The 14,546-nt window shown below is 34.8% G+C and overlaps 1 protein-coding gene, 1 long non-coding RNA gene and 1 pseudogene across 5 annotated transcripts; all 3 read right to left on the bottom strand.

The window, feature by feature from the left end:
- Window positions 1-7,013: 7,013 nt before the first annotated feature.
- On the bottom strand, window positions 7,014-7,623 carry LOC114397041 (annotated as a pseudogene).
- Window positions 7,624-8,361: 738 nt separating this feature from the next.
- Window positions 8,362-10,655, bottom strand: LOC114395407. Of its 4 annotated transcripts, none has more exons than XR_003663015.1 (3): window positions 10,460-10,655; window positions 9,805-10,385; window positions 8,362-9,399 (listed from the first exon to the last, which is right to left on the bottom strand). It is a non-coding gene; the product is annotated as an uncharacterized LOC114395407 (long non-coding RNA). The 4 variants fall into 4 exon arrangements; XR_003663014.1 differs by having other exon boundaries at window positions 9,805-9,981; XR_003663013.1 differs by having other exon boundaries at window positions 9,805-10,655.
- Window positions 10,656-11,463: 808 nt separating this feature from the next.
- LOC114394432 (metalloendoproteinase 2-MMP-like) lies at window positions 11,464-13,113 on the bottom strand. The gene has a single exon (XM_028356003.1). The coding sequence runs from the start codon at window positions 12,817-12,819 to the stop codon at window positions 11,692-11,694; it is 1,128 nt and encodes a 375-aa protein (XP_028211804.1). The 5' UTR covers window positions 12,820-13,113; the 3' UTR covers window positions 11,464-11,691.
- Window positions 13,114-14,546: the final 1,433 nt, after the last annotated feature.

The following is a 14,546-nucleotide window of genomic DNA, read 5'->3' as shown; positions in this document are numbered from 1 at the left end:
GATTTTGTTGTAGGACTACCAAGGACCCCTAGAGGTTTAGATTATATCTGGGTTATTGTTGATAGATTAACCAAATATGCTCACTTAATCCCCATTAATATCAGGTTTTCCTTGGAAAAGTTGACCTCCCTGTATATTAGTGAGATTGTCAGATTACATGGTGTTCCATCTAACATAGTGACTGACAGAGATCCTAGATTTACCTCTAGATTTTGGGAGAGTCAAAACAAAGTGTTGGGAACCAAGCTTAGACTAAGTTCAGCCTACCACCCTTAAACTAATGGTCAGACTGAACGGACCATTCAGTCATTGGAGGACCTTTTGAGGGTGTGTGTCTTAGAACAAAAGAGAAGTTGGGATAGTTTTTTTTCGTTGATAGAATTCACCTATAACAATAGTTTTCATTCTACCATTGGAATGACTCCCTACGAGGCTCTATATGGTAGAAGGTGTAGGACACGCCTGTGTTGGCTAGAATTTGGAGAAAACCTCACCCTAGGGCATGAAGTGGTAGAACAAACCACTATGAAGGTCAAATTAATCCAAGAGAGGAAAAGGACTACTCAAAGTATGCAGAAGAACTATCAGGAGAAGAGGAGGAAAGACCTAAAATTTGAGGTTGATGATCATGTATTCTTAAGAGTCACTCTGTGGACTCGGGTTGGTCGAGATTTGAAATCCCAGAAACTCACACCTCATTTTATCGTCCTTTCCAAATTCTCAAAAGAGTTAGTCCCGTGGCACACCAAATTGCATTACCCCCGTCTCTTTCTAACTTTCACAATGTCTTTCATGTGTCTCAACTTCATAAATATATCCATGATCCATCTCATATGGTTGAATTGGATGATGTTCAAGTAAAGGAGAATTTGACATATGAAACATTTCCTTTGAGGATCAAGGATAGGCGAACAAAGCACTTAAGAGAGAAAGAGATTTTTTCGGTCAAGGTAACCTGGGGGGGTGCAGCAGGAGAGGATGCAACTTGAGAACTAGAAAATCAAATGCAAGAAGTCTATCCAGCTTTGTTTGAGTCAGGTAAATTACGGGGAAGAAATTTCTAAAAGGGTGGGAAAATTGAAACACCCTAAAATTTAGATAACTGAAAATCGATGTTTAATGCATTTCTTGCATTATTTAGTTATTTGATTGATTTGGATGAGTTGAGGTGTTGTGTGAATTATCTATGTGCGATTGCTTGGCGTGGATGTTAGATTATGTGGAGTTTGTTTGACCTGTGTGGGAGATATGAGAGGTCAAGTTTGACCCAAAAACTGATTTCGGTAAAACCATGACCCTAAACTTGTTAATCATTGGATCACTTTCAAACTTGAACTGTAGGATTGCGACTCAAGTTTGCACATTTTGACCATTGGGATTTTCTAAATGACATATTTTGAATAGCTCTCTTAACGAGACAAGTGTGCTAAGCGCAATTCCCAACCCGAGAGGGAAATTTGCTTAGAGAGACGAGCGCGCTAAGTGCACTTCCCAAATTTGAGAGAGAAATTCGCTTAGCAAGACCAGTGTGTTAAGTGCAATTCCAACCCGAGGAGGTAACTCGCTCAATGTGAGAGGTTGCGCCCAACACCAAAAGTAAAGTTTCGCTTAGAGAGATGAGTTTGCTAAGTGAGATCTGCAGATTATAAATACGTCCAACAATGTAAAAATACGCATTTTAGCTCTCTCTCTAAACTTCTGCCCAAAAACCCTAGAACCTCCTTCTCCATCACCCATGACAATCGGTGGCCACCACGAGCTGCTCTTGCTTGCTGCTTAACCACCGCAAGGAGAGAAAAGCTTTAACCGGAGCAGAATCCTCAAAACCACCTAAGGGATTCGATAGAAAAACAAGCTCTCAATCCTTCTTTTGTGGTTTCTTTGAGGTAACCATGATTCTTTTGTCTCCTTCTAGTTGAGTTGATCTTCTCTTAGTATCTCTTGCAATTTAGGTGCCATGATAGGATGTTTTTTCACTTCCTTTGAAAAACCCTTGAAAATGAGATGTTGTAAAAGTTAGCTTTTCATAAAATTGATGTTGTTTTTGTGACCTTCACTAAACCCTGATCACATTGGCATGATCAAAATTTTAAAATGTCATCTCATTGATGTATACCCCGAAACACCTCTTAGCCCCTTTTAATTTCATAGGGGTATTTGACCCTGAATGTTAATATTAACCTTGTTTATGATAATGTGATATGAGATTATGTTAATGTTTATGATAACGTTGATATGAGATGATGTTGATGTTGATAATGACATTGAGATGAGATGATGTTGACGTTGATGATGTCATTGTGATAGATGTATGTTATATATGTAGATGGGGGGTGCAATGACCAAGTTAGATATATCTAGTGGGGAAATAGAGTGGTTAAATAGTTCTGACCATCTTTGATGGGGGATGACTTAGAATCTTTAATTAACCACGATTAGTGCATTGATGGTGCCCTGTTTCATACTTCATACTGCATGGAAATAGTATAAACTTTGTTAGTAAGTACTTGTAGTTTTTCATAAGGAAAAATACTTGTACTTAAGGGCATGTGACTCAAGCTGATCACCATGAGGGGGGGAGGGAGTTGCCTGTGCACGACAGGGTGACCTCGACACTTGCTACCTAATTTTCCTAAGTGAGAGTGTCATGTGGAAATGCTTAGGCTATTTCCTGACGAATGGTAACACATTGCATTTGAAAGTTGAGGTCAGGTGCATGCATTATACTGAGCATAATTATTTGGAATTTGTTAGAGATAAGGAGAGCAACATCAAGAATCTTGAAGAAGTTTTGTCTTTTTATATGCCTAACTCTTTGAGTGACATTTGTATTGATTATTGCATCTTAGTCTCTGTCTGTTCATGTGTACATCATGCATCATCATGTGAAAGTAAGAAGATTGTTTCTAAAAGTTAGAAACTTCTTCTGTGCATAAAACTCTCTGTTTTATTCAATTGCATGGCTAATCGTGATCGATTACACAAGTGTTTGTAGCTTGCAAGGAAATTCTCATTTTGGTGTAATCGATTACCAGTTAATCGTAACCAACTACACAATTCAGTTGAGACAATGACTGGTTTTTCATGAGTCTCTACTTTAATCAATTACCATATAATCGTAATCGACTACCTTGTTCTTAAAAGTGTTCCCAAAAGTAATCAAGAGCAATTTAATCGATTACATCAAGAATCTAATCGATTACATTGTTCTTGAAAGTTTTCCAGATGTTGGGAAGAACACTTTAATCGATTGAAATGATAATATAATCGATTACTTTATAGAAATAATCAATTACATTGACTATTTAATCGATTAAAAGCAGTGATAATTTTTTTCTCTATAAATAATCACCTTGTGTTCTCACTTTAACAACAAAAAAAAAAGGAAAAAGAGAAGATTAAGTGTTTAGAAGTGTGTGACTCAGCTTTTAAACTTCATTTTTGAAGCTCTCATGGTAAAAAGTGAGTTGTGAATTTCTCTTGAGTTCAAGAAGACACTCATTCACTCAAGCAAAGGTTCTTGCATGTGATTGATCAGGTTCTCTCTCCTTGACTCGGTTTTTTGTGTGTTTTACATGTTGTTAGTATATGCATGAATTTCTTAACACATGCTAGAATAGGTTTTTCTAGTTTGTGCTAAGGGTAGGTTTCTCTTAGGCTCTTATTTACAAAGGACCCAAGGGTTAGGTACCTTAGTCTCTTTTTTTTGGAGTAGAAACTAAGATTGACTGTGATTGCTTGTAAGAATTCTATATGCATAGTGAAAATCTAATTCGGTTTAGATTAGATAACTGGATTGGCTTCTCTAGAGATAGAGAGTGAACCAATATAATAGTTGGTGTACATCTTCTCTTGATCTTATCTTCTTTTCCCATTATAGTCTTGATCAATTTACTGAAGGTTAAAGAAAATATTTTTTTGAGAAAGAAATTTAACAAAGGATTTTGTGTTAATGATGATTGATTAAATATTGGTTTATCAAAATTTTGTGATACGATCCTTGGAAAATAAGTTTTTTTTAACTCTAGTTTTTTAAAGTTTGATTTGATTTAGAAACCAATTCACCCCCCCCCCCCTTCTTGGTTTGTGAGTTCCATCATCTTTTTCAAAATTGTGGAAAAGTTGATGACTAGTGTATGTTGAACTAATGGATTATTGAGTATGATTATGATTATTGGTATAGTTTCCTTGCTAATTATTGTCATTTGATGCTTGTTGAGTTCTTTTATAATAAACTCACCCTTGCAATTTTGTACTGTGTGGTTGCTACCTGTGATGATTGCGAACATTCGTTCGTCAGAGCAAATGAACAACAATAGATAATGTGAAGGGAGATTCTTGAGAACCACCAAGCCAATGTGATGACGTTGAAATTATTTTAGAAGGGAGTTGTGTTTTGTTATCAACTCCTCTGTAGCTAGTTCTTTGATTCTATTTTGAATTGGACATGTAAATCATAGGCTTAGATACATGTAAATCACAAGCCGATGTATGATAGTTATTATTATTATTATTATTATTATTATTATTATTATTATTATTATTATTATTATTATATATATATATATATATATATATATATATAGACACACACACACATACATATTTAAGTATTTTGTACCTTGTTTGGTGAATGTATATCGCGAAAAAATTACTCTTGTTTTCATAATTAAGTTGATGGAGTTTTCATTTAAAATTGAAATTAGGTATTTTAGAGTTATTGATATCGTAGCAACGAGGCGGGTTGTTACATCACTGGTAGGTGACTCCACATTGGATGAATAAGGCCTAGACCACCACATGTCGGGGTTGGTTTGGGTGATACATACTTATAATACTGTTGATTTTGAGAATTTTCACTATTAGGAGGTGATTGATTTGGCATATAATAGTAGGATGGTTGATAGTTAAACTGATTGGGATCCATTTCAGATAGAATAAATAAGATTGAAGCTTTATAAGAACAAGAAAAATAGAATTGAGAGTTTAGAAATAAGTTGCAAAATGATAGGATGAGAATCCATATTTATACAGTTATTACCACAATGGTAAAAAAAAATACTTTATCACAACGGTACATTTTTTTATTTCCAATGGTAAATTATCTTTTTTTCAACCTTCCCCATATATTATAGCCTTCTGCACTTCCCCACACAATTCTAGAGCCTTCTCCTTGTATATATTATTTTTACAATAATCCTTTTACATACTAAACTCCAATCTAAAGGTAGAGAAAAAAATATACAAGGCATCATGATTATCAAACTCTCGAGTTAACTCGCTAACTCTTACGAGTTTACGAGTCTACTTACCCTCTATGAGTTGACTCTTGAGTAAACCCTTTTTTTAGTAGACTCTGGGTAGACTCTATAAACTTTAAGTAAACTCGATAAACTCTTGAGTTTACCACCGAGTCAACGAGTCAACAAGTCAACAAAATTAGACCAAAATGTAAGTCATTTTGGGTTGTTTTTTGTCTGTTTAGTGTTCAACATACCTTCATTTAGTATGTTATTCTCAAATACAAAAATTCTCACCTTTAATAACATCAAACCCTTGTTTTCTAATAACATCAAATCTGCAATGAGAATGATCTACTTCTACTATAACATCTGCAAGTTATTATCTAGTAGCGATGCATTACAAGACTTGGTTATTTAAGTATTGTGAAATTTATGATTTACTATTTTGCTTTATTATATTGTTGAAATGTTTAATTGGTATGTTATTTATAGATATTTTGTTATTATTATTATATGAAGTGGACTCTTACGAGTCTACGAGTTAAGTCCATGAGTCGAATCTATGAAACTCTCACGAGTCTACATAAACTCTCAAGTTTGATAACCTTGCAAGACATTAAAAGAATAAGCAACCAACAACAATTGCACATCAAAGAAAATTTGTCGACGAATTTTGACCTAGAAAACAAAGGAGTAAATCTAAAGAGGAGACTCCACCATTCTTACTAAAAAGAATTAATGGCTTTGGTGTCCAAAGGCTAGTTTAGAGTCTCGCGTTTTGATTTTTGACAAAGAGAAAAACTAAATTACTTTTTATCTAATTCTTAAATATCATCTTCTCATAACAATCTCTAGTAACAACTATAACCCAACCACCTTCTTACCCTCAAAATACCATACCAAATCATTTGAGTGTGCAACAGAAATGTTGTTACGATGTAGTCATTGATTCTCAAGTAACGGTTGTGAATAAAGAAAAGAGGAACAATACATTATGAATTTTGTGGTACAAAGTGATTGGATAAAAAAATGTGATACCTAGGTGGAGTTCATAGCTAGGGGTACTCATAAATTGGTTATTTCAATACCCATAACTATAACTAATAAATAACTGAATTTTAAGTGATTATTTTAACTATAATTATAACTAATTTTATAAATATGGATATAATTTGATATAACTAGTTCTTATTTTAAAAATTAGTTATATAACCGGTTATGAATATATAACCGATTATATATAAAGATTGTAACTAATTTTTATTAGTTATTATTTTAACTATAATTGTAAAAATTGTTATACATATACTTAATTTTTATTATAATCTCAACTATTTTTTTTTACTAGCTTTAGTTGTACTTTAAAGGAGTAAATAGACATTTTGGTTCTTGACTTTTGACCCCTTTAGCAAATTAATCCCTATCTTTTTTAAATGTAAAAAATAGTCTCTATCTTTGCATAAGTTTTGCAAAATAGTCTTTGTCGTTAAATTTAAAAGTAACGCCGTTAGTGATGTGCATTGTTGACAATTTTAGTGCCACATAGACTATCCGACATGACAAATTGTCCCAGATTATGACACGTAGACTGGACTTCGATGCAAAATTTAAAAAGTTGTCAAATATTTTCTTCTTCACTCTAATTAGTAGCATTCATCTCTGAACTAACCTTCAACAGCACAGGTAAACGTGATACAACATTAAGGCTGAACAAAACAAGTTGCGAAAGAAATCACCAACATTTTGTGAATTAAAAAACAATAAATGAAATTAAACTCTGTGAAGGATATGAGTAGCATTGAAGACCTTGCTGAAGAAGTTTCCAGAAGAAAGATGCAAAGCTTGATACCACTCCTTGGAGAAAAAAACCCGAAACTCGGGATCCAAGTGTGGATTCTTCTTATAAGGAATAGCTGCAACACAATTAGTCCAATCTTGTGACCGAACAAGTTAAGAAACAAAAACGACGATGAGAGAAGCAAAACACACCGAACTAGTTAGTCCAATCTTGTGACCTCTGCAACAATTCGGCGACGTAGAGCGTGAAGAAGTCAACGACTTTGTCTTTGCGGTTGCACTGGACGACGTGGACGACGTAGAAGCGTAGAAGAGAAGCCTCCAACTTAGAGAGCGTGGAGGCAAGCGACGCATCGGAGGAGGAAGAGAGGTAGTGCTTGAAGAAACCGAGGAGCGCAAGGAGGCTATCGGCGTGGAACTTGGGGACGTAGAGGGAGAAGATTAAGTCGAGGATCTTGTCGACCTCAAATCCTTTTCCGATGTTAGTGCGCAATTCGGCCTCGTAGGATTCGAGGGTGTTGGTGAAGCCACGGAACACCAAAAACTCCCTCACAAGCTCCTTCGCGTGCTGCATCTTCTCCATCGATGCGTGTTTGGTTTGAAGAGTAGTAGTAGTTAGCACACAACTCATGCCTTGACGTGCCTTGACTGTGAATTGGGACTGTGAAACTATCTGGAACTTACATACTATGAGTGTGACGGAGGCCCTCACTTCCAATCAACTGAGCCGATTCACCGGGGGTGGGGTGGATAAAGTGTAATTCGAGCAATAGGGGTAGTGAAACGTAATAATTCTTCCTGATCAAATCAGTTTTTTTTATTTTAATTTTTTAAAAATCAAAAACAATTTTGGAAATAGAAATCAAATGTTAAAAGTAAGGATGTTGCGGTTATCTGTTCTGAAAATAAATGGAAATAAAGGGAAACAACCACTCAACTAATTAGAGTGAAGAAGAAAATATTTGACAATTTTTTAAATTTTGCATCAAAGTTCAGTCTACGTGTCACAATCTGAGACAATTTGTCACGTTGGATAGTCTATGTAGCACTAAAATTGCCAACAATGTACCTCACTAACGACATTACTTTTAAATTTAACGACAATGACTATTTTACAAAACTTATGTAAAGATATAGATTATTTTTTACATTTCAAAAAGATAGGAACTAATTTACAAAAGAGGTCAAAAGTCAGGGACCAAAATGTCTATTTACTCTACTTTAAAGTATATATTCTCACTTTAAAAATAGAACACGAATTAAAAACTTAAATTGCTTGTATTACTTAAACTATTGGTCCAACTCAAGAAAATACCACAAATTAAAATCTTAAATTGCTTATATTACTTAAACTATTGGTCCAACTCAAGAAAAGTCCACAAATTAAAAAGTATGAGTTACTTTACCCTTTCAAGGAATGACAAGCTAAATATAAAATCACAAATTCACAATAATTTGTCAAAGGAGAAAGGCATCAAAACAAGATTTTCTTCTCTCTTTCACAATAAGTAGCGTCCTTTTAGGTAAACGAGATTAACATCCTTCCTTCAAGATCCAACTCCATTGACCAATTATAAGCTCCCAAAGTATCTGGTAGAACAATACTCTGCAAAGATTGAAAATGTCATTAGAACCTTATCTCTATGAACTAAGCATTCCATTTAACATACAAGATACTCATATATACTGAGAAAATAAACATTTCAGCCAGTTTTACTGCATACTAGATAAGTACCTAATAAATACCCAGCCATATGAACACAAACACCCAACAAAGTCATAAATGGACAGCTTCACAGAACGTGCCTATATCAAGCCTAGGTTACTCAAATATTCATCCAAAAACTCAACCAACCAGCAAAACAATTTTGATGCAACAAGTAATAATTTAAAACTGTTACCAATATTTTTTATAGTCACCTCCAACAGATACTTATCTCCTCTTTTTCACTTAATCCTACATGGACCTATGAATCTATATCAATGGCAGAAAGAAACTTCATAAAACACTAGACATTGATTAAAAAAAATAGTAGCAGCAATAAAAGTTGTCGGTATTGAAGTACTCCAATGAAAGTAAAACTTCAATCTTCATCCAAAATAATATGGGTTGAGTTAGCAGATTATGGGGAGACCACTTCCGCAAAAAAATAAAAAATAAACAAAGTCATAATCAAATAAGAAATAATATTCTATTAAATATATCTTATCTTGCTCAATTTTGTCAATCTCTTCAAGATCCTCTTTTGATGGCAATGGTGTAGGTGATCCTTTCAGCCAATCTTCTAAGCATACAAGTGTTTCCACTATTTTAGGGGATAAGCAATTGCGGTACTGATCAAGCACCTGTCCTCCGACACTAGAAGAAGTCATTTTAAGGATCATATCAAACACCTGATGTCAAGCTGTATCAAATACCACACAAATTGCAATTTCTTTCTAATCAGCATTTACTCAAAGCTACTCTTAGATCTTCCTTAACTCTCCAAATCATTCATGAATAATAAGTTTTGCTCATTGGAAGAAAAACAAAAAACACAGCCACAATCATCCATCAAAAGTTGTAGCAAAATTTTGTTGGGAAACCTTTTCACAAGTCACACAATGTAAAGTTTAGACATAGTAATTCCTCCATCAAATTCATTAGAAAATGATCCACACACCTGCAAGCAATTGTCAAATAAAGGGTGATGCCCACAATTACAATTAAGAAACTTGTAATCAAATTCGAAAGCAAACCCAATTGAGGCGGTGAGTTGCTCACATGATCTATCTGTCGGGTAGCAGGGGTGACCTTCCCCTCCACTACTTTGGTCAAATCATCATAATAATTGTCAAGTGAAATTCCCACTGGTTTTGGTTCACACGGGACTCCAAATTAATTGAGGAAAGTGTTGTACTTCTATCTTGTGAATCGCTGGTTTTGCCATTGAACCATTAGCTTCACATTGATCATTCACAAGAGACAAAAGAAAAGAATGTGAATAAACACCCATTTGATACAACACATTGTCACAAACATAATAAAGAAAATGATGAAATGAGGGACACCACCACTAATTAGACAATTGGCATCACAGTTAAATCACTTCAAAAACAGTATTTGAATAAACATAACAAATACTAAAAAAACCAGAAGAAAAACCCAAGTAATCAAGAAGCCCCCATTTGAATAAACATGACAAATGCTCCAAATTCATGGTCCTGGAAGCAAGAAACAAAAAAAAAAAAACACCCATTTGTTGTTTCAACACAAAATTCATGGAATTGCTCACAAAGCTGAAAAACTCATACTAAAAATCCCCATCTTCGAGCATGCATTCAGCTCTGCTTCATTTCGTTACACTGTTGCACCAAATATCGTTGGGGATTAAGGATTTGAAATAGACGGACAACAAAAACCAAAGGATTGAAAATACCTTTGTTAGGGATTCGATAGGAGCACGACGAGAAGCTAGGGATTGACGAGAACGAGAACGGATTCAAGAACAACAAGAATGAGATTTTAGGGATTCGATTCGAGAACCAGAAGTTCGAGTTCAACAAGAACGAGAGGTAGGTTTGTCACTGTCGAGCGAGAAGCCAAGAACAGAGGATGTCGACGAACGAACGAAAATGTCAAAAAACTGAAATAAGTTATTTAAAATACCCAATTTTTTTAAAATAAGTTAACTATAACTATAACTATTTTTATATAAAAAAATAAGTCATTTAAAATAACTCTGCCTATAAAACTAGTTATATTTTTATAACTACTTTTAATAAACAGTTACTATATTTTTTATTACTAACTATGGGTATTTAAAAAAAAAAACTGATTCTTTTTTAGCACCCCTAATCATAATGGGAAATATTGAATAGGCTTGAAAAGAATGAATAAAAAGTTTGTATGGTAGTAGCGCCGAGAAATTTCATTTTATTGAGTGTGCATTATTATACCCTTAAAAGTTAAAAGAATGAATAGAAAAAAAAAATATCCATAAAAAGTTTTCACGTGAGTGTGCTAATTATGAAATTTAATATTTTACTTGTAAAGAGTGAATTAACTGCTTGTGATCAAAGAAAATGATGAGTAGACGATCATCATACTTTAAACTATAAAAGGAAAAAAGAAATATAAATATAAATAAAATAAATAATGATACAAAAGGAAAAATAATGTTACTAAAATGTTTCATAATATAAGATATTGTAACATTATTCCATTCATCTAGAAATAGATTAGAGTGTAATGTTGCGAGTAAAATGATATGATTAAATTAAGAAGAAAAATAAATATTTTTTTATCAAATATATGAATAACTTTTACAAATAATCGTGCAACATCTGTATTTATTTAATAAAAAAATTGGCCACGTAGATAGAACTTGTAGGCCCATCTAATCATTAATTCTACTGAGCTTTGCTCCAAGCCCAAAAGTACTTCTTGGATTTATGTAACGAAATTTTATTATTATACTAGTATCATATACACGAAGAAAAATTCTATATGAATGTATACAAAGTGTACCATGTGACTGGAAAACCAAACAACTATAAGAACAAAAAATATTAAATCCTGAGGGGCAGGAATAGGGACAACCCAAGCCAGGTCCAAATAATAAAATGTGCAAAGCATCATACCCCTACTCTACGATAAATAATAAAAATCCTATATTAATAACGCAAAATGTGCAAAGGCAAAAGTCAACAAAGTGAAAACGCCGGACGAGGGCCCCACACAAGTGAGGCAACGACCACCGTCACTGGCGTCTCTCTCCGGTGCTGACGTGGCGGTGGAGCCATTGAAATTAGGGTTGGAACCGTAGAGGAATTGAATCCCTTCGATATCGTCCCTTGCCAGCACCACCTTCTTCTTCCGCGACGAAATCGTCGGAAACATAACCGCTTCTTCCACCGACGAGTGGCCTAACCCTAGCAAGTGCCCAATCTCGTGCACCGCCACGGATTCCAAATCCACCGCGGTCGGCAGCGCCGACAGCGTCACGTCGCCGGAAACCACCCAGTCCTCGGCGGCATCCAGGTGGAACCTCCCGTTCGTCGGCGAGAACGCGTGCGCCAGCGTCCCCAAGCTCCCGTCGAACGGCTCCCCGTCGCCGTGGTCCCCGCTGAAGAACCCGATCCTGATGTTGGCGCCGAAGTACGACGCCGATTCGCGGAACTTCAGCGACGTCACCTCCGCCCAGCGCGCGAACGCGGTGGCGAACACGCCTTTCACGGTGTCGCTCAGCTCGTTCCCGGGGAAGAACGCGTACGTCAGTTCCTGCGTTCCCTCCGGCCACCGCGGCATGCCGGGAAAAAGACTGAAGTGCGCCACCGTGTGAAACTTCGGCTTGCTAAACGATGCCGTCTCGTTCTCCTTGCCAGCGTTCATCGTGGTTGTGCCGTTGATTATATCGGCGACGCCGCACCGCGGCAGCACGATCTTCTGGAGCGTGGCATCGTCGAGGACGCCCGTGACGTTGAGGTTGAAGTTCTTCTGGTAAGTTTTGATGGCGGATTCGAGCGCGTCGTCGAATTCATCGGAGAAATTCGACGGCGGCGGCGCGTGAGGAATGTAACCGAAGCGTTCAAAGTAAGACTTTAAATTGGCGAGACCGTCGTACTTGTCACCGCGGTGGCAGCCGGTGAAGTTGAGAAAGGCTCCCCACGCGCCTCTCGGAAGAGGCGCGTGGGAGTCGAGCCAGGAGGAGACGTTGGGAAAGAGTCGAGCTGAAACGACTACGTTTGTGAGAGAGAAGGAAATTAAGAGAGCAAGGATGATGGGTTTGTTCTTCATGTTTGGTTAGTAAGAAAATGGAAAGGAATTTTGTTTTGTTCTGAGAAAGTTGAGGAGTGGAAAGGAGGTATAAGAATTAAGAAGTGTTGAAGGATGCATTTTAAGTCTGGCTGAGAAGAATAATTTGGTACTTGGTGGTGAATGGCGTGATGTGATGAGCTTTTGAAAAATTTGGGGCTTCTTCTTTGGGAAATTTCAGCAGTAACTGTTGAGTACTTTGAAGATCAGCCTGGCCTATGCAAACGTCAGCGCTGAGGGTTGTTCAACTTCATTCAGACAGTACGGAATACTACGGAGGAGGTAAGTTTTTTTTTTTTGGTTATAATTTAATACTAGTATTTAATTTAAGCAAGGACAAATGTTTTTATTAGAATAGGATCATAATTTTTTTAACACTTCTTTATAATTTTTATAATAAATATGTTTTTTCATTTCCTGAAAGTATTAATTAGTAAGATATTTTAATTTAAACATAAATATTTATTTATTTGGAATTGATTGTTTTTTTTTAAAATACTACATATAGGACGTAATTTTATAATTAATGTATTGATTTTCTTAAAATTATCTAAATTATTTCTTAGCTTCTTATTATACTTTTATACATCTATTTTACACTTGTTTCTCTTATTAATTTATTTCTCTCATTTATTGTCCTGAATTATTTTCAATCTATCACAATCATGATTTTTAAATAATTTCATTATTTATAAGTTATTTACTGTTAATAGCCTGTTTGGATATAAATTATAAATTTTTTTAAGAGTTTTTCTACTGGAAAGATAGCATGTGACTATGTGAGTGTGAGGTTGTAAACGGTTGGAGGATATAGGTGGTAAAGTGATTTATTCCTTTTTTTTTTATCTTTTATTAACTTTAAGATTTATTTTTTTCGGAGGATTGGTGGTTTAGTATTTTTTTTCCTAATGAAATTGGTATAAAATATCCATCGATTTTATTGATAATTAATTTTTTACAAAAAATCTGATTATCTTTAATAAAAAAATTTCGTTCAAATATATTTTTTTTATTCATAAAATTTAAACTTGAGACAGAATAGAAAATCGAGTCTAGATTCATCAAACCAACAATTGAGGGTGGTTCTTTAGTATTTGAGATAACACAGGAGTGTAAAATTGAGAAAAACATCATCAACTTTTAATTAAATAGATAAATAAAAGATGAAGTGAGTAAATCATTAGCGATTCTTTATTGTTATTATTAACCAGTTGAAAAAAAAAAAGTTTGATCACTTACAGAAAATTGAGTTTTACAGTTGTTTGAATCTGGTTTTGTTTGGATTTAGTCTTGCCTTTTCTTTTCGAAATCACGTCCTCGAGACCTCGCCCTTTTGCTTAGAAAAATAATCTGAAGTAGAAACCAAAAAAATAAAAAATAGATATAGAAAGGGAGAGAGTTGTTGATCAGTTTTTCAAAGACTGTTGGGTTGGGTGGCGGCGGCAACTGTCATCAGTTAATGAAGTTTAGTGAGTTCAAAAGCGTATCTCATTTAAAATATCACTTTAAACAACTTTATAATTCAGTAAAAAAAAACTTTACAAGACAAATGCTAAATAATTCGATGTTAAAAAACAAAATAACACAAAATTGATACATTTTGTAAATATATAGCAAACATACAAAAATATTTAATATTTATTTTTAAATAGTTGAAAGCATTAAATATAATATAATTAATATTTTTTAATTACTCTTTCCGTTCTAGA

The sequence above is a fragment of the Glycine soja genome, chromosome 18 (genome assembly GCF_004193775.1).
Source record: "Glycine soja cultivar W05 chromosome 18, ASM419377v2, whole genome shotgun sequence".
NCBI classification, from domain to species: domain Eukaryota; kingdom Viridiplantae; phylum Streptophyta; class Magnoliopsida; order Fabales; family Fabaceae; genus Glycine; species Glycine soja.
Note: the sequence above shows the minus strand (reverse complement) of the source record. Positions and strands in the feature narration are given on the sequence as shown.

Bases quoted from the DNA above. Each gene is read 5' to 3' on its own strand.
- LOC114394432 (XM_028356003.1), bottom strand. From the start codon at position 12,819: ATGAAGAACAAACCCATCATCCTTGCTCTCTTAATTTCCTTCTCTCTC.